A 19,604-nucleotide genomic window follows, 5' to 3' on the forward strand; every position below is an offset into this window, starting at 1 on the left:
TATCTCAGTGATGCTACCAGTCACCACTTTGGCTGGGGTGGACTGTCGATGACGATCTATACAGCTTGTCGATATTCAATTGCGGCCAAACACACTGCCGTTCGAGCCATTTCAACTGTGGAACGTACTTAGCGCTTAGACTTCCTGATCAAGTCTCGCGTAATGTGCGACTCTGCCAACATGCCCGCCACGGCGTATCTCGAAGCCGTCACTCGAGCTGCCCTGAAGTTACAACAGTGACGCCTTTCCACTTAGACTCCTGTGGTTGAAGATCTCATCATGAAAGAATAGTTAATCATTTCAATCATCAAGTAAAGAATCCAACGCTCGTTTGTCTAGTTACCGTAGTGGCTATCTCCAAGACGCTTCGGATATTTGGAAGGAGAAATACCCACGGAGTCTCATCAAATTGTGTATATCCAGCTCACGAAGACGCTAATGCAACAGCTGAAGCACCACTCCCCGTTTGCAGAGCACGCAATTCTTCGTCAGATCGGCGCAGTGCCGACTTGGGTGGCATGTCCACCCAGGCCTCCTCATACCCAGTCGACCGCGCATAAAGTGCACCAGGAGCCTCAAGGGCGTCCACAACCATATGCTGAATCTTTCTCCACACATCATCACCTTTCAGTTGGTTCCAGGCCTTGTCCTCGTAAGACTTGAGTAGCTCGTGGCAAAGCGCTGTTGCCCTCGCCTGCTTGATGCCATGCCCGTCGTCACCAAAGTCTTGCAATCGGTTACCGATCGCTGGATATGTGTCAGTGTTCAATCCAAATTAAAAGATTCATGAACTTGCCTCTGATTGAGGTTTCACCTGGAACCTTAGGTTCATACGATGTGATAAGTCCTATATCTATCGGGGTTCGTCCTCGGGCTGTGTATTCAATCAGGTCCATGCGGATCTTCCACTCAAGAAGGCGCCTCTTGTCCTCGCGTGAAAGCCATGGTTGAGACAGCGTCGTCAGGTAAAACACTGCAGAGTTTACATGGTGCCTAGGAAACGTCAGATCTTGTCGACCCACTGCTACTGGAGGGGAAACTTACATGAGGAAGAAGTCGTATTTGACGTGCTTAGTCGGGTGAATAGCCGCACTAGAAGCGACAAGAATGATGGCGTGGAACATCTCTGCCGTCCTTTCCTCTAGCTCGTCATCCAAGACACGCACTTTGCGCAGAATCTCAAGCATTGGCTCCTTAGCTCTCTGTAGAATTCCATCCCTGATCTTGCTATCATCTTGGAATCGCGCAGCACCCTTCAAAGCAGACGACGTCCGCACTTCCTCGAACAAATCAAGGATGGTTGGCATCTTCGTGGTTTGCGTGCTCTGCTCAACAGCGGCTTCGCTTGGCAGCAGAAGGTCGTCAAGCGAACTAGTACCGTGGACCGCAGTCTGCGCAAGACCCTCTGCGACAATCGTAGGCTGCTTCCATTCAAGACCATGCATGAGCTGTATCAGAGAGTGTAGAACACCGCCGTGCAGGCGAAGGAACATGTTGTTGGACGCAGCGTCGCGCTTGAGCAGTGTTTCACGAACGACCTGTTCGTAACCGTCGGCTTCAATCTTACTCTGGAAGTATGCGAGGAAATCCGGGTAATATTCATCCTTCCCAAGATACTTGTGTGCGGAGCTCCAGTCAGTCAGGAGTTCGGAGACAACCTCATCATGGCGAGGCTCGACGGGGCGTTGAAGGTCGTGGCGCAGGTCGAATGCCTTCTGGATCTGAACCTCGTTGGCTCCGGTACCGTAGAGCGCGAGAATATGGTGAAGCATCTGGTTGAGCTGTTAGACTCTTCGCCTTCCTTCTTTCTGCCCGGGCCCGACTTACGTGGTCATGGAAACCGGATTGGTTGAGGAAGACATGATGAAGCTGGTGGAGATGAGTTAGCAGTTGATCAAACTCTTCTTTTGGGTCTGAATAGCTCTCCCTCTTACATTCAAGTCTTTCTCTAGTAGCTCACTAGTTCGCTTTGCTGCCTCATCGCTCTGCCGGATTGCCCAAAGACCTGTGTTCTCGGGAGTTATGACGATGCGGGTAGAAGTTGGGTTGGTAGACATTGTCAAGTGATATTATCGTAATACAATCAAGTTCGATGCAGAGTTAGGTTTAATCACGCGTGCGCTCTAAATTGTGTCTAGAAATGAGCGAGTCTAGAAATGAGTGACGACCAGACTGCTTACAAATGTATTCCAGACTAAGATCAGAGCATCTATCGGCACCCATTCGGTGAATGCAATGAGTCACAAGCGGTCTCGAACGGGGTCTCGGAGGCTTGATTCAGTTTTCTAAATCGAATTATCTCGGATTTCCTCGCATTTCCTGTCTTTCCGTTTGTTTGATCGATGATCTTCCCTAGCAGATTCGATTGAAGTCAAACAATATTGTAGTTTCCAACTCTCGCGCTTTGTTCGGCTCGCAAGATGCCCCGCCTTGATCCCCGGGTGTGGGACCCAATAAGCACGTTGATTATGTGATCAGTAATTCGAACCAGCCTACTGGTCCAGGCTACCTCAGTATTGACTCTGAGTTGGAAAGCTGTTCGCGACTAGCCGACGGCTTCAGTTGGGACCTTCGCCTTTGCCCTGATCCTGTCGGCGACATACTGTCAACACAAGGATGGCATAGATTCTACCCTTCACTGAGTTGATCTTTCGGTCGCTTGCCCCAAGTTCGACCCTCGATCTTTGTAATCGCCCTCGGTGAGACCGCTCTCGTACTTGTACGTCTTCCTGTTAATATGACTGCATAATATCAGGCAAAATCAGTAGTCGGCATTTATTTGAATGCGATAAGTGAATAGCCAATACGGCATTCAGTGATTTCTTAGTTAAGTAGATTTTTATACAGAAGTCAAGAGCATGCCTGTCACCGGCCTAGGGTAATTAGCTAGGAAAGTCTAGTTGTACACATATGTGGTAGATGTCTCAATAATTTACATAACGTAAGTCAGTATGTAAGACTGAGCCATTGAAATGGTTCCTAAGATCCCTAATACTCAACCTTGGCACCTCCAGGCACCAGCTTTGTGAAGACAAGGTTCGGGTCATACTTCGCCCTGATTTGCTTCATCTTCTGCCAGTTTCCCTCACCATGGCCAGGAAAGACATCATTGCTCTGGGTCTTCTGCGCGGCGCTGAGGAAAACAAAAGGAAGAAGCTCGGAACCGGCAGCGCGAATATTCTTTTTGATGTCCTCGTTTGCTTTCTGGTGAGCATCGAAGACCGTCTTATCGTCCTCGGCGTCGGGCCATGAAGCGCTCTCGACCAACCACATCTGAGGCTGGTATTCCTGGCCTGGAGTCACGAGAGGGTTCCCGCCGTTGTCCTCACTCTTCTCTAGAAGACTCTTGGTGATAGGCATGATGGCCAGGGCTGTGAAAAGCCCGGAATGTTGTCAAGCTCGGCGATGCCGTTGAAGTACGAGTCGACGAAAATATTAAAGAGATCAGCATCTGCGGGTATAGAGACTGAGTGCCACAGCTGCCTCCTGCCGGCATCAGAGGCATAATCGACGGCGTTGGACCATGTTCCCATTGTCTGGCGGACTACTTCTCCTCCAGTGACCGGGAGGACTGGTGCCGTCAAATTAATCAGGCCGGGAGCAGTGAAGTTCTGAGGGCCGGCTTGAAGGTCTTCTCCACTGTGGAAGATGAAGGCGTCAAAAGTCTTCTGCGGGTTGGTCGAAGGGCTCCAGCGAATCTGGCCCTCCACGGCAGTCTTGGGGTCAAAGTCTGCGTAATGCGCAAAGTCCACCATACTTTTCAAGTACTCTTTCTGACTTTCTGTTCCATAGGAAACGGAGCCGATGTCAACAGCAGAAACATTGAGGGTACGGAGGTCGGCCCTTGTCACGATGCAGAAGTTATTTCCACCACCTCGCAGCGCCCAGAAGAGATCCGAGTTCTCCGTGAGGCTAGCCTCGACAATATTTCCATTTGCAAGTACACACTTTGAGAAGTCAGCTTCTAGATTCTTATCAGATTTGAAGGTGGAGGTAGTACCTGGAAAGCCTGAACCTCGGTAGACACAGAGCCATGCTCGTAAGAGAAGAATCCGATTCCGCCACCGAGTAGCAGGCCAACAACACCAACATTCCCAAGACGAATGCCGTCGACGGTCCGATTGAAGTTGTCGAGGTAAGCATAGAACTGTGGCCAGCGGATACCAGGTCCCACCGACACTAGGCTATGGTCATCATTGATATCTATTACAGTCATGTTCGTGCTGGATATCAGGATGCCTTGTGGACCAATGTTTGCCACATTATCGACAGTCATGCCGCCACCGGCTCTGACTGCAAACGGTACGTTTACTTGGGTGAACAGCTTTACCGCAATCGAGACGTCTTCCGCAGAGGACGGGGCAAATACGCAAGCGGGCCCAAGCCATGCGGTGGATGTCCACGAGTCTAGAGTCGAGTGTAAGCATAATACTACCAGCGTCTGAGTCGAAGTGGTTCTTACAGGTGTTTTCAAAGTCATATCGACTTGTGCTCGGAAGAATCGTGGAATCAGAGTACAGCTTGCTCAAGGTATTGCAGACATCTTGGGTCGACGCTGGTTGAGCATTCACTGTTCCGACATCTGCTAGAAACGGCAAAAAAAAAAAAAGAAAGAAGCATCGTGTTATCAGGAGCGAGATTTTCTGTAGGGATTGAAAGTTTCAGTCGAGACTATTATCCTTCCAAACCAACTTCTTGCATCGCGAGTTGCCTTCCATATTTATACAGTTCACATGCCCTAGTGATGCCTATAGTGTGGTTACTATTTTGAAATTGACGAAAGTGTAATAAACATGCATGAACCAGCCTTAATATCCAAATGTCTTGGTATGTCTTTCTCTGCAGTGGTTAGTATGAAGCTAACGTTGCACCCTATAGTCATGTAGAAACGTTACGAACCCGATCGCTACCAGCGGTTCATCGGATTTGAGAGCGTGCGTTGAGATCCCGGGTCTCAGCTCCATATATCTCCATTTCAACCATACAAAGCTGCGCCGATGTGCGCATATGAAGTGACTTGTTCTGGTGTAGTTCTCCCGCACGGTCGCAATGTCAGTTGCGCATTCGCATTGCGGACTCCGTTGCGAACAACAAAGGCGAGATTCCGCGGACTTGGCATCGGGTTGAACCCGAGCAAGGTCTGCGGAGTTATACCTCGAGATTTTATTTGATTCCGAACCCGCTATTACTTCCGCTTCCGCATTAAGTCTTTATGACATATGCGCGGAGGTCCATTATCATGGCGCAGGTAATCGTGGACCTAGAATTTCCGGTTTTGACAGATATGGCCCCATGCGAACCACTCATACTTATCCAACAGCACGAACTATCGACTTATTCATCCAAGGGGAATGAGTTAATCACCCAAGTCACGGTTGCATATTCTCCCTGTACTGCTAAGGAATAACCTATGTCAGGGAGGAAACCCCCCACTCAACGCCTTGATGCCTCAACCTCTTCCTCAGACATATCACAGAGCTCATAGTATTTACTAACTGTGGTGAATAAGGCGTAATTGCTGGCCGGCAATTACGGATCCGTTTTTGTACGACACTAACTAACTCGCTCAACTTTGGCTCCGAGGCTTCGAATATCTTCACCTGCTTGCGCATGGCCATCGCCTCTTCTCCGACTTCAATTCCACTGGGAATACTGTCAGCCAAGAACCATGACTTCCTCCTCGAAACAGATCTGTAGTGTGTAGTTGTCAGCCCAGTCGCTCATCCTCTACAATATGTCTGACCTGGCGGAGTTGTAAAGTATAGAGCAAATTCATTCAACATACTTCTGCCTCCCGCATGATGTTGTTCGAGGCGCACCATACTTCATACGTCTTTCTCCCGTTCGTTTTAATGAGTCGTGCAATGCCAAAAACTTCACAGAGAGTATCTGCAGCTTCGGTCTTTTGATCCGGTAATTCCGTGGGCGCAGTGAGAAACTTGGCAAAGATACTCCGGATTCTATCTTCATCGGCAGTCTGCACAAGCTGTCTAAGGCAGCACTGCGTGTCTTCAATGGGTACTTGGCGCCACATGAAGTCGGTCATAGTATGGCGGTACCTCCACTCTAGGGCATCAGCATGCGAAGGGACTTTCGTTCGTAGTGCGGTCTACTTCGTTATTTTAGGTCAGCGCTGGGAAATAACAATTCATTATTGTCGTATGATTAATGATTTGTGGAGAAACTTTCTGCAGTCGGCAACAAGCTCTTACGATGAATGAATTTTGGAGCTCCACGAGATGTTCGCACTGTTGTTCGGTGATACCTCCGTTTGTTGACGACATGGCCAACCTTGGAGCTCCGATCGGGACTTCGGACTTGAAAAAAAGCTAAACTATGGTGGTAGAGTATGTGACAAGAATCTGGGGGTGTGGTGTGTGCCATTTCAAGCATACATCAAGTATCCTATTTATGCACGCACATGATGATTAAGCCTTGGTAGTGGCTGCTGACACGACGAAGATGCACGATGTTGAGCTGACGACCTTGACTTCTTGTAATCAAACCCCGCAGATCCTTCGCTCTCGTTGGGTCTTGACACCACTTGATTGGCGGCAGTGATCAAAGAAGGCACCTCAGCAAGGATGAAACCCACATGATTCGAAACACACAATCATGGGCCATGCATAAGTTCTTTTGTCAATCTCTTACTTCCTGGAATTACGAGCCTCGTTCTCAAAACCTACAATATCCAATGAAAACTATTCTCTCAAGTAATCAAACATCTTCGCCGTGACTTAACCCAATGTAAACCAACATAAGGAAGATATAAACTATTAGTATCCCTATTATAGGGTAGTTAGTTCGAACCGTAGTTAACGAAGAGATTAATTAAACTATATAAATATCTGCGTAGTAAGTAGAAAAAGGAGGTTCTAACTATAGGTTAGGCTAGCTACGATAATTATAAATAGGGCCCCTAATTAGCCCCTGCGTAGTCGGCTATATACCGCGGTCGAATTAGACTTCTAATCCGATACTAACTTTCTCTTTTTTTTATCGATTTAACTACTACGGTTAGAGGTATAATTCGACCTTAGGCCCGTTTACTAAGTCGTCTCCTTTTCCCCCTTTTCTTTACTCTTTTTATATAACCTATCCCTCTATTTATATAGTAACTTTTCTATTACTTACGAATTACTCTAATCCCTTATTTAGTACTACTTTTATAAAAGCGTCTACGAGGTTATTTTTATTATTAATTTAATAGATTTTAAGTATTTCGCACCTTTTATACGATTACCTAAGGGCTATAATATCGATTATAAGCCTCTTTTCTTTCGTCGTTCTTAATTTAATAAGGTATTCGTATAGCGAGTAGGAATCGGTATAGATAACCGTTAAAATAAGTAAAAAGCTAATTCGATCGGTAATCTTCTTTAGTATTATTAAAATCGTATAGGAGAGGTTAACGTCGTTAACTATACTATAAACCTCCGATACTAGCACACTTCTTATTACCCGCTTATTTTTAATTAACGAGTAGTAGATTATATTATTATATATAGTAAATTCGCTCTCGCCTATACTCTCGTTAGCTAGGATAATAATATACCCTAATTATAAAATAAGGTCGTTATTATTCGTAAATAACTTATTAATAAAGACGTAGAGCTTACTAGTCATAAGGTTAATTAGGTAGTAAACGAGACCTCGATCGAGATTCGTTTACTACTACTTAAGCCGCTTATTAAGTACCTCGACGTCCCGTTCGGTTAGATCTATAGCCTACGTTATTTTAATATAATTAAACGTCGCTTTAGGCTAATAAATACTTATAATATATACCCCTCGCGCGAGCTTAGCCTTATACCGCTTCTTAACGTTAGTTATATTTAGATTAATAAGGTTAATCTTCTCGCCCTACCCCTTTTACTAAAAAACGACGGTTTCCCTTTTAATTATAAGAATCCCGCCGTTAAATACTAGGGGGGTATTTATTATAAAGACCTCTTTTAGCTTTATTACGAAGCCCGCTTTTTAAAGCTCTTTATCTTCCTTTTTTATAAAATTAATATCGAATAGGCCTAATATATCGTCGGTCTATATTTTAACGATCCTAAATTAGTCGCCTTCGTACTCCGCGACTAATAAGCACGGGTTATATATAGAGGTAACTATTAATAGTTAATTAATATAAAAATTGTAGTAAGTAGCTTATTAATAGGTACCCGATTCTGTGAGCCTATATAGTAGCTTAAGCACTTTAATAATCGTGTTTTCTAAGTACTTACTAACTATTTCCTTTAGTAAATAGGCTAGGATTTTCCTTATAAGCCCTATGGCCGATTAGGTATAGGCCTAGGTAATATTACGGCTCTAAATCTCGTATCCCTTCTTCTATAATAATACTATTAGTACTATTATTAATCGTTAGCTATAGCGCTATATAATAGGCAATTATATAAGTAGCGTCGCTTTTTTAACGTCGCTATACCCCTAAATTACGTATCTAAACTTCTCGTACGGCTAGGGTATTCTTTTCCTTTTAATCTTACGAACTATTCGTAATTTAAATATATAGAGGTTTATATATTTTTCTAGGTCGTATAGGATAAATCGATAGACCCCTCGATCGCAAAGAGTATTTACTTTAATAAAATCTAATCCCTTATACGGCTTTCTAATAGTTATAATTATGCCTTCTTTACGTAGTTTAACCGCTAGCTCGAAATCGGCTTTCTCTTTTACTATATAAAAAGTATTAATTACCTCGTTACTAATAATAAATTACCGCGTTAGGGCTTACCGTCGTAGTCTTTTATAACGTCTCGCCGGTAGTATTAGTACCCTTTTAGCAATTTCCTCTTCCTCGTCGTTTATTAATACTACTATAACGATTTTATTAAAGATAATTTCCTATGCCTCTACCGCGGGTTATATAGTTTCCCCTAGCTCTTCTTCTTTTCATAAGTTAGAAATTACCTCGTTAGGATCTATATAGTACGGTCTAATTACCGTAATTAATACTTTAAGTAGCTAGTTACGATCTCTCGCGACTATATAAGAGCGCTCGTTAACGGAAATTAACTTATATAGCTTAGCTTACTATTAAGTAATTTCGCACTATACTTATATATCCAAATTTAGTAGCATATTTAGATTATCCCCTATATCGGGCCCATTACGTATAATAATTACCTTATTAACTTACCTTTTTATACTTACCTCGCACAGTACCCGCATTACTTTTTTAATTACTCGGGCTCGTTAGCTTATACTTAGTAATAGTAGCGAGGCTAAGGTCGTTCTTAGATATACTCTAAATACTAATAGCGTTAATATAAGTCCGTTAGGCCCTATAGTATCGTTATAGTATTTAAGTACTATCTAGAGGTATTCGTTATTAATAGAATCCGGATTTTCCTTTTTAATAATTCTAAACGCCTTTTTTAACTATTAATATACCCTTTCTACCTTTCTAATACTATAGTACGCTTTAATAAGTACGACTTTTAGCTATATACTATAGGCCGTCGTATTATCCCTAAATTTTACTAACTTAAAGCTAGTACTAGCGTCGGTTCTAATGCCGTTTAGCGGCCCTTAGTATATATCGATCTAGCTTTTTCGCAGGGCTGCCTATACTATCTTTATTTATAGATCCTAGAGGAATTACCCTACTTAGAAAGATATAGCTACGTCGATTATATATAGTACTAGCCGACTGTTTAAATAGAAAATATTAACGACGATTTCCTAGTTAAAGTTGAGCTTATTACGTAATTTAAACTTAAATCTGCGTAGGCTCTGCGCATTTATTTAGTATTAATAATATACTTTTATTAACTACTCTAGCGCCCCTATTTCGATATTATTATTACCTAATTACTTTAGGAGGTTATATAGCCTCGTAACTAACGGGTACCTAAATCTCCGGTATAGTTTTCTAAGCTCACTTTCCGTTAGGTAATTAATTAACTTCGTATTATTAATAAGCTTTATAAACGTATACCCCTATTATCGTTCGACTACTTTAAAGTACTTACCGCTAGAGATTCTATTCCTCGTATTATCGACTATAATACCTAGTCGATATATATTTTTTAAATATAAGAGAAATAGGGTATTAATAAGTAAAATATAAAAAGTTATCGTTCTAAAATATATCTCTACTTCTACTATACCTAGGGCGACGATTTCCTTACCTAGGCCGAAACTAATCTTTATAATACCCGCCGTTAACATATTAAGCGTTACTAATACGATCTTTTATAGCGCTTAGAATTGCCCTTTTCTTTTAGTTAACTATTACGATACCTTAGTATCTAAGATAATCTTATAAAAATCGTCTAGGCCGTACTTTTCGCTTACGTAAAATACTTATACGAGCTTAGTATTTAAGGGATCTAAGTAGTATAAAAAGGACCCCTCTAGCTGCCCCTAGATATGCTTAGTACTATGTTCTTTTTTTTTTTAAATATTAAGAGAGATAGCGTCTTCTCTTTAATCGTTAAGATAATAGGCTTCGGCCCTATTAAATTCGCCCTTTCGGCCGCCTCCGTATCCGTCGTTTAAAGGACCTTCCCTTACTATTTATAAATAAAAGCTTACTTATTAAAAACTTCTACTACCCTCTATTCGTTTAGCTTTATATATCCTCTAGAGGCTAACGGGGCGAAAAAAGAGTAGTTAATATCGTCGATTTCGTCGTAATCTAATTCGTTAGTATAGGGGGTAAGATCTTCTTTATCTTCCGAATTTCCTATAGGGGGTATATGCTTTAGGTCGCTATTTTAGCTACCGTCGCTAGGTTCTATACCCCTAGATCTTCTTTTATATATAATAAAGAATTAGTTAAACTAACGAGGGCTAGTTTTACTATTTACTACCCTCGACTTTCTATACTATTCGTACGATTTAGTACGCTCTTCTTCGGAGTAGTTACTTAACTAATATCTATTTTTTTATAAATATAGTATTACCTCTTTTATTACCCTGCCCGTAAGTTAAATCTCTACCTATTTAACGAATCTAAGCCTCCTTATTAACGATTGCTATATCTAGCCTCTTTTCCTTTCTTATTATACGTTCGATTAACTTAATATTATTAATAAGGGCCGTCGTATACTTAAAAGTAGGTTTAGCGCGGCATTTTTATTTTAATATTAAAGCTAGATCTTAGCCTTAAGTAGAGCGTTTCGTAGTCTTTAAGTGCCTAGTATAGGGTGATTTTTACCTCTAGTATATACTAAACTACGGTATAAAAATATCCGACTTTCTGCTTATTTATCCCCTTATTTAGCTAGGTTTTCGTTAGCTTATCGATTCGATCGATAAGCTCTTCGAGGATCTTTACTCGCGATTTACCCTCTATTATCCTAGCTATAAATATAAAAAAAATCGCTCGTAGCTTAGATAGGAGCTCTAGGTTCTTATCGTAAGTCTCGAAGCGGCTTCGGATTGCGTTAATTATACTAAAAAAGTCGTTTTAATTAAGATTACGTACCGCTTCGTAATAATAATTAGAGGCTTTGCTTATGAGTACGATATTAATTACCGAATAATATTAGTATTCCCTAATTCCGACTTTTTTATAATAATCGTAAAACATCGTTAGGGTTTTTTATAAGACCTTATACTTCCCCCTAGAATATAATTTCTCTTTTAGAAAGATCTTTTTAAAGTCTATAAATTGCCTCGTATTTACTATTAGATTTTCGGTATTTATATACGATCCCTACGTCGCTACGTACTATTAGTAATTTTAGGTCGTTTACCTCCTTTCTTATTAACCGATCGGCGCCGAATTTCGTATTAATAGCAGTAACGAGTTATAAATTAAAATAGGCAGAATTATTAATTATCGTACTTCTAGTACTATATTTTACCCCGGTATATCCTTTTATAACGATAGATTTCCGTTAGTAATTATAGGGAGGAAATCTGGGTCGTTTACCCTTTTTCTAAATTTATTAAAGCGATTATACGCTCTATTAACTTATACCTAGTTCTATAATACGAATTCCTTTTCTATAATTATCGCTACTAGTATTTTATATAGCTCTCGCGATTATAATTATACTAGTAATACCCCTCGCCCGTAGAGGAATTTATTAACTACTTTTATAATTCTTAGGCTTGCGCTTACGAACTATTCGTCTAGCTAGTAACTAAGGTCGTTTACGATCTTATAGAATAGGGGTTGCCCCTATAGCCCCTTTTTTTTATAAACCTTAGTTAAATAGATTAATACTGCGTTAATTTACTTATCGTTAGGCTAATCTGCGATTCTATATATCTACGTCCCCTAATAATCCGGGTTAATATTTACCTACTTATAAGGGATTAGGATTCTATTTAAGATCGGGTTTTATCCTCTTTTTCTTTACCCTAACTCGCTAAGGGTCGTACTCTAGCTTATACCCGTATTAATAGTTACTAGCGTGTTTAATTTTAATAAAAATATATCTAATCCGCGCGCGGGTTATAATAAATCCGTACTTTTACTACCCGACGAATTTATTAAGGTTTTAAAAATTCCCGCTTCCTCTTACCGTCTCGTTATTATTCTCGTTTCTACTATTTTTAGTAATTATTACTACTCTTTTAGATTGCTAGCTATCGTACTTACTAAGATCCTCTTTTTTATTTAATAAAAAAGGGTAGGTTTTAGTAGTTCTTTTTAATAATAGTAGCGGTAAACGTTTATATTACTATAAGAAGATATAGTGATTAGTCTCGGGATCTTTATTAGTTACCGATTTTTACTATCCCGTATACTTCTAGCCTCCTAAGCCTCGTGCTCTCTATAATCTCTAAATAGCTTCCTTAGTTAATTTTTTAAAATTAGTAATCTTACGCCGGGAGCTAGTATAAAAAAGAAGCCCTTTAGCGGCCCTCTAGAGGATTCTTTTCTTTTCCCCTTAGATCCTCGTTTTTTTTAGCTTTTTTTTAAGCTAATAGTAACTTTAGCGAGAGGTCGTAGGACTATTTTAGAGTAGCTACTTTTTTTTTAAGTTAATCTCTAAGATCCGTAATACTCTTAGTTCGATATTATTAAGACCTCTAAATTCCCTCCTCCCTCGTTAAACCGTCCCTTATATTATATTCTTAAGTAATACCTAGGGGGTAGTTAAGGGAGCTACGAGGAGGTTATTTAAATCGCGGGCTTAAGGTCGTACTCGTAAGGTCCTCGTAATAATAAACTTTCCTATATATTATAAATCTCTTAGCTTAATAACTCCTATAAGGTTACCTTCGTTACTAAGTAAAAATGTTTATATTTAAAAATCCCCTTTTTCGATCGCGCGGTGCTTTTTTATATTATACTTTTATTAATTTAACTAGTTAATTTCTAATTGCGGGCCGGCTATAAAAAAATCGTTTAATAAAAAAGCTACTCGGGGCGACGGTAAAAGGCTAGTTACTTAAGTAGTTCCGTTAATTAACGTAGTTTAATATAGTAAACGTCGACCTCTCGTAGGTAGTAAAAGGCTACAATTACTTAATTCCGTACGGTATTTAAGAATTACCCCCTTTTTTATTTACTTCCGTAAGGTTAATTAATATAAATCTCCTATCCCGTGCGGTATTAAGAGGTCGTCTTTTTTATATAGCGAGATACCTTACTAATTTACGATAATAGAATTTAATTACTAATTAGTATTAGTATCCCTATTATAAAGTAGTTAGTTCGAACCGTAGTTAACGAAGAGATTAATTAAACTATATAAATATCTACGTAGTAGGTAGAAAAAGGAGGTTTTAACTATAGGTTAGGCTAGCTACGATAATCGTAAATAGGGCCCCCAATTGGCCCCTGCGCAGTCGGCTATATGCCGCGGTCGAATTAGACTTCCAATCCGACATAAACGTAGAAAGCTCTTCGGTCAAAGAAAGTGTTCTCGAGTTTCATCTCGACTGCCCTTAGTTTGGACGTGACTTTCCAATAGCAACCTTTTCATGCGACAACAGGAACAGAATGAGCCTATAAACAAGATGGGCCACTAGAGACGACTGGAAACACCTGAACGGCGCTTGGGAATAGGTGTATCCCGATAGGCTGGTGGCAGAATACCTGCGAGTTCAGCTTTGATCTGCAATGCCAAAGTCCGTGAATGCCATCGCTGAAGCCTCGTATCACCACCCATAACCCAGTAGTTGTCAAGCCGGGACTGCCGTTTCCACACTCCCCGAACCTCTCCTTCCGAATCGACACCCCAGGTTGCATCAAGTCGAGCGGCGATCTCTCGAGGTCCAAGGGTTCCGCTGTTTCCGTCTTGGTCTCCTCTTGACGGATTGTTAATGTCATTCGTTGTCGAGGCCCCCAGTATGTTTGCCGCCGTCGTACGCGCGTCTCGGTCAGCAAATCCCGTACACCACACCACGGCATCCGCATCAAGTGTGCTACCGTCAGAGAATTTGAGTCCAGTGGTAGTGAAGGCGACGGGCTCGACATTGGCTTTGACACCTGCTTTACCCTCGGCTATCAGCGCCGTGCCGCCCACATCGAGGTAGTGTCCTCCAGCCTTTTCAAACAAATTGACCATCAAGCAGCATTCCGGTGAGCGGCTGTCTAAGACGGGGAATCCGGCTTTGGCAAGGGCGGCATAGCGATCCGGCTCTTGAGAGGCAAGGTGGGAGAAGTGTCCCCGCACCATGTGAGCGTCGATGTTAGTGGGCATCGCCATGGAATCCTTATCTGCTTCCACGCCAAGCTTCTCGTAATTTCCATGCGCTGCAGGATCGCACACGTACGCGACTGGGAAGATGTAAGTCGGGGAGCGAACAACCATTGTGGTCGCCAGACCGGCAGCGTAGCAATCCTCGAGAATGTCAAACGCGGTGTTTGCTGAGCCTATGACCAGAGCAGACTAGGTGAGAAAATACGGGTCAATCAAGTAATTTATCGCCGTCCGATTCGAAGCATTTGACTGACCTTGACACCAAGCATCTTCAAGTCTTTGGCGTTACGATAGGCAGTAGAGTGAACACTGACACCCCGATAAAGATCAGCATCAGCCATAGGCGGCATATGAGGCTTCTGCGATCCTATCCCTGTTGCTTGAACTATGTGCCTGGCCACCGCAACACGCTGACCGGTGGGTGACAAAAATGTCACTGTGTAGAGTTTTGAAGCCTGGCTGTATGTTGTCGAAATAACCTTGGTCGAGTTGAGAATGTTCAGATTGAATATTTCCACGTATCGCTTCACCTGATTTGCAAGTTCCTCTCTAGTGAGGAAGTGTGGAAATTGCTGCTCTTTTGCGTATTCTAACCAGATTGCTTAACGTGAGTATGACTGGAATACTCCGCAGTTCGGACTCAACGCTTACCTAGGTACGCCATGGTGCATATCGCTGTTGGAATATGGAACTTCATTGCGTGGTAGCGAAGAGCCCAGTTGTCTCCCGGGGTGGGGTTCCGATCGAGCATGACGCTCTCGACACCCAAAGCCTTCAGCCGAGCAGCGACTGTCACTGCGCTACATCATTTCAAGTACACGTACTCGTTAGCTAATGTGAATTCGTTGATGGAATCGATATTTCGTTCGAGCTTACCTGTTGCCGCCACCGATGATGATCACATCGGTTTTGAACTGTTTGAGAATGCCCAGCTGCTTTGCAGGACCCCGCAACAAACTCAAATTTTCGGGATAGTGGACAAAGTTCTCAAGTCTGGTGCTCAATACCCAAATTTTCCAGCTCACTATCTTCTTGTTTTCACTCTGGCGCTTGTGGGGTAGAAGAATAACTTTGCCATGGCAGTGAGCAGCAGGGCACGCTGTGCTGAATGTGAAATTACAGTCGATGAATTGCTTCGCGTCATGGGTCAGTCAGTCCGTCTTCCAACGAAATGGCTCGAATAAAGACTCACGAGGGTAGGAGTGACCGGCGCGAAACTTGCAACTCCGTCAATCTCAATATCTGCTACTCCTCGGAGAATCTTTGTCTCTAGTAGGCTGCTTGCAATGACGCCCGCCTGTTGGAATGTTCGAAGATGATACGTTAGTGCTAGCTGATCCTTCCAGTATGCCTGCTCCGCGAAGAAGCAGTCTTCCAGAGCAGTCACATCATTAGCCTTCAGTGCTGATGTGAGTTTCCCGAAGAGATCGAGGGCGATGCTGGTAGTCGTGCTTCCGGTCATGTTGGCAGGGTCTATCATCCCCTCGGGGATGATCGGAAGAGGTGTCTCGGCCATCATTGTACGTATATCCGCCTTGAGCGGGTATTCTTCATACACTTCAGCCATGATTTCTCTGTAGACTTTGTCAGCTTGACACAAACTTCACCTGGTCAGATAAGAAGAGTGGTGAGACGCAAATTCTTACCCCTAAGATTCTGTCCTGGTTGATGAAGCTTGGGACTGCCGCTAGCAAGTAGGTGACCAGGTGGCATGAATGAGGGGAAGTGTCTCATTCTTAGCTTTGTGACTACCATCTCAAAATGGGCAGAGATTCGTCCGATCCATTCTGTTCCAACGCGCCAACGGCCTTAGCCAATCGTGGCCGGCGAGCTTCCTGGCGGAATTGACGTCTCTCCGCGGCCGTCACACTAGAATATCACAGTGAGTAATAAATACAAGCAGCGACCGGAAGCGACCGGTGTTCGGTGTTCTCTGAATTCCTTCTTCTCCATAGCTTTCACTGCTGTCTGTGCGGAGAAGAAGCCGCTCGTCAGCTAGACCTAGACTCCGAGACTTGTCCTTCCTCACCTTTCGCAAGGCGTTGTGTACATGCTCTATTCGTCCCTACTCTCGAATCAAACGCATCAGTCATCTGCAGCCGTTCACGCCTGAACTCTAGCCCTGCCGTAAACTCTCGTCTCTTGAACTGCGGAGCTAGTGTGTGGGGGTCTTGGGGTCACCGCGGTGTCCGTTCATCACGTCCATCGTATCATGGACAACTTCTGCATCGTAGGAATCGCGCATCTTTGTTTTCAACATGCTTTGACTAAATGGTCCTGTACTTGATTTAAGCTATACACAACACTTTTACAATCTTCAATGTCCTCAGTCTTAACGCACTATTTTATCATAACCTTCCTCCTATATACTTTTTCTTAGCACGCACTGTTAGTGCGGGCCACTCTACTACACTAACCTCCTTAATAAGGCCTATTCTACCCCCCTTTTTCTCCTATACTAACTATAACTAGCTTAAGTAACGGCTACTATATACTATTATAATTACTACCCTTTTTAAATACTTTTAGTACTCTCTTAGGCTTTATTACGATCGTTTAGTCTATACTACTTCGGTCCTTAATTAAAAAACGCTATATTCCGGACTTTATTAAAGTAATACTTATAACCCTTAAAATTACGAAGGTTCTAACTACGAGACCTAGGCTAAACGTATTTATTACTACGACTTAGCTTAGATTAATAATAATAACTTAACCCCCCCTTAATTATAAAGCGCGTTTTAATAAAATTACGATTATTAGTAAGATTAGGACCTATTTATCTAGCCTCTATTTTATAAAAAATATTACCCTTATAGCTATTTAAGAGTCCTTTTAGTTACTAAAAAACTCTAAATATACTATTATTATAAACTATTATATTACTAAGCTCGAGGCTCTTTTTAAAAAACCTTAAATACTACTTATTAGAACTTTTTAATATAAGCTAGATTATAAAATTATAATAGGCCTCTCTTTTACTAAAGCACTCTTTTAAAGCTCTAGTTACTATACCTAGCGTCTTATTAGTTACTAGCCCTAGGGGCTTATAGCTCGAGTTTTAAGTATAATAAGTAACTTACGAGAGGGAGCTAAAAACGCACTTCCCTCCCCTAATACCCGTATTTTTATTTACCTCGACTTTAAAAATCCCCGTTACTAAGTAAAAGTACGGTTTATTTATAAAAAAGTTATTAAAAACTACTTATTTAAAAATAAAAATATTAGCTTAGTAACTAAGGTTCTAACTAGTTATATACTTATTTTAAAAACCCTAGGAATATAATAAGCTATACTTAGTCGCTATACTTAGCTATTTAAACTTTTTAATATAATTATTATTAAAGGATCCGAGATTTAGTTTATTTATATTATTAAAAATATTAAGACTTAGATCCCTGGCCTTAATAAGTAACCCCTTAACTTTAATACGTATATTTAAAACGAGGTTAAAGTAATAATGGGAATAACCCCCCTCTATTACTAGACCTCTAGCCTAACGAACGGCCCCTATATAACTTATATTATATCCTTTTTAAAACTAATAAAAAGGCCCTTTAATATTTTTAGATTAGTAATAACTTAGCTACTTACTTACCGACCCCTTTTTAAGTAGTACTAAGTTTACTTAAATTAGTATAGCTCTAAAAACTATACTAAAACTTAACGCTACTATTATTATAAAAAGCTAGGATATAATAGTAATTATATTATAATCGTCCCTTAGTACGTAAATTACTAAGGGCTATATATAAATAACTATACGAGCTACCCTATACGCCCTTAAAAAAAATAGTATTATTATTTACTAAACTTTTTAATAAAAAAAACTCTTATATAAGGTAAGTAAAGAACTCTATACGTAAGTTATAAAACTTAACCTCTCCCTAAGCCCTATCCCTAAGTTAGACCTTATAAAGTCCCTAAGTACTTAGCTTTAAAATAAGATTATAAATATTAAAATAGAGAGACTTACTAAGGATATTATTTAGGGGTCTATAATTATTAATATAACTATATATAATATTAAAAACTACTTAAGCGGACGAGAATAAACCTATTTAACTATTATAAAGTTAAATAGTATTATAAATTCTATTTTAAAAAGTAATAACCACCTCCCCTCTAAAAAATAAGGCTCTAAACTCCCCCCTAAAAATAGTTTAGAATACGAAGAGCCTACTTTAAAAAAAAAGAATAAAAGTAAATATAAAAGCGCCTCGTATAGGCGCTCTATAACTATCTATAACTAGCGTATTTAATACGTATTAAAATTAAAGTACTATAAATTAATATATAAAAAAACGGCCGTAAGTACGACTATACTTTTATTATTATTAAATTTAAATAAGCGGATATTTTATTACTATAAGAGCTATAATATAATATAAGTAAACCGTAAAATATTACTAAATCTTACCTTAGCTTTGCCCTATACTCGCTAATTTAAAACCAAGCTACGATTATTAATAAACCCCAGGTCCTTATATACGTCCGCCGGACCCTCCTGTACTTAATAACGTTCGATATTATAAAGCTCCCTTACTAAGACTTACTTAAAATACGTATCTTAGGGTATTATATTTTTAATATTTACCGCGCCCTTAATAAAAAATATATATTAATAATACTTAATTACTAAACCCCCCTATAAAAACTATTTATTACGAGGGATTTAAATTTTTATTATATCAATTAATAACCGGGGACCCCCTTATATACTCCTAGGAACTACTTTACTAACTAAATAAACGGCTATTACCTTACTATACTAAACCCTATAAGGGTCCCTATTTATAAAGCGGGTAATATACTCAACTTAGTTATTTTTAACGTCCCCCTAGCCCGGACCTAGATTACTAACTATATATATACTAAATCGGATTATAATACCCTTATTACGACTATCCCCCTTTCCGCTAGCTTAGGTAATATATATTAATTAAAAAAAAGAAGTAAAGGATTAAATTAAAGAAT

At 40.7% G+C, this 19,604-nt stretch overlaps 4 protein-coding genes across 4 annotated transcripts; all 4 read right to left on the minus strand.

Annotated features, from left to right (window-relative positions):
* Positions 1–424: 424 nt before the first annotated feature.
* Positions 425–2,057, minus strand: CLUP02_09766 (uncharacterized protein; the record flags this gene model as incomplete). The annotated part of the gene is made up of 5 exons (XM_049288744.1): positions 425–747; positions 815–993; positions 1,045–1,772; positions 1,828–1,869; positions 1,935–2,057. The coding sequence occupies 5 exons, from the start codon at positions 2,055–2,057 to the stop codon at positions 425–427; spliced, it is 1,395 nt and encodes a 464-aa protein (XP_049145888.1).
* A 931-nt stretch (positions 2,058–2,988) lies between these two features.
* CLUP02_09767 (FAD binding domain-containing protein) lies at positions 2,989–4,643 on the minus strand (the record flags this gene model as incomplete). Its single annotated transcript, XM_049288745.1, has 4 exons — positions 2,989–3,288; positions 3,345–3,947; positions 4,001–4,407; positions 4,463–4,643. Coding segments are annotated over 4 exons (1,491 nt in total), but the record flags the coding sequence as incomplete, so codon positions are not given.
* A 1,133-nt stretch (positions 4,644–5,776) lies between these two features.
* Positions 5,777–6,284, minus strand: CLUP02_09768 (uncharacterized protein; the record flags this gene model as incomplete). Its single annotated transcript, XM_049288746.1, has 2 exons — positions 5,777–6,109; positions 6,213–6,284. 2 exons carry the CDS (start codon positions 6,282–6,284, stop codon positions 5,777–5,779), a joined length of 405 nt encoding a protein of 134 aa, XP_049145890.1.
* Positions 6,285–13,949: 7,665 nt separating this feature from the next.
* On the minus strand, positions 13,950–16,194 carry CLUP02_09769 (uncharacterized protein; the record flags this gene model as incomplete). The annotated part of the gene is made up of 5 exons (XM_049288747.1): positions 13,950–14,816; positions 14,882–15,216; positions 15,279–15,427; positions 15,504–15,760; positions 15,820–16,194. 5 exons carry the CDS (start codon positions 16,192–16,194, stop codon positions 13,950–13,952), a joined length of 1,983 nt encoding a protein of 660 aa, XP_049145891.1.
* Positions 16,195–19,604: the final 3,410 nt, after the last annotated feature.

This window comes from Colletotrichum lupini, chromosome 5 (assembly GCF_023278565.1).
Source record: "Colletotrichum lupini chromosome 5, complete sequence".
NCBI classification, from domain to species: Eukaryota; Fungi; Ascomycota; class Sordariomycetes; order Glomerellales; family Glomerellaceae; genus Colletotrichum; species Colletotrichum lupini.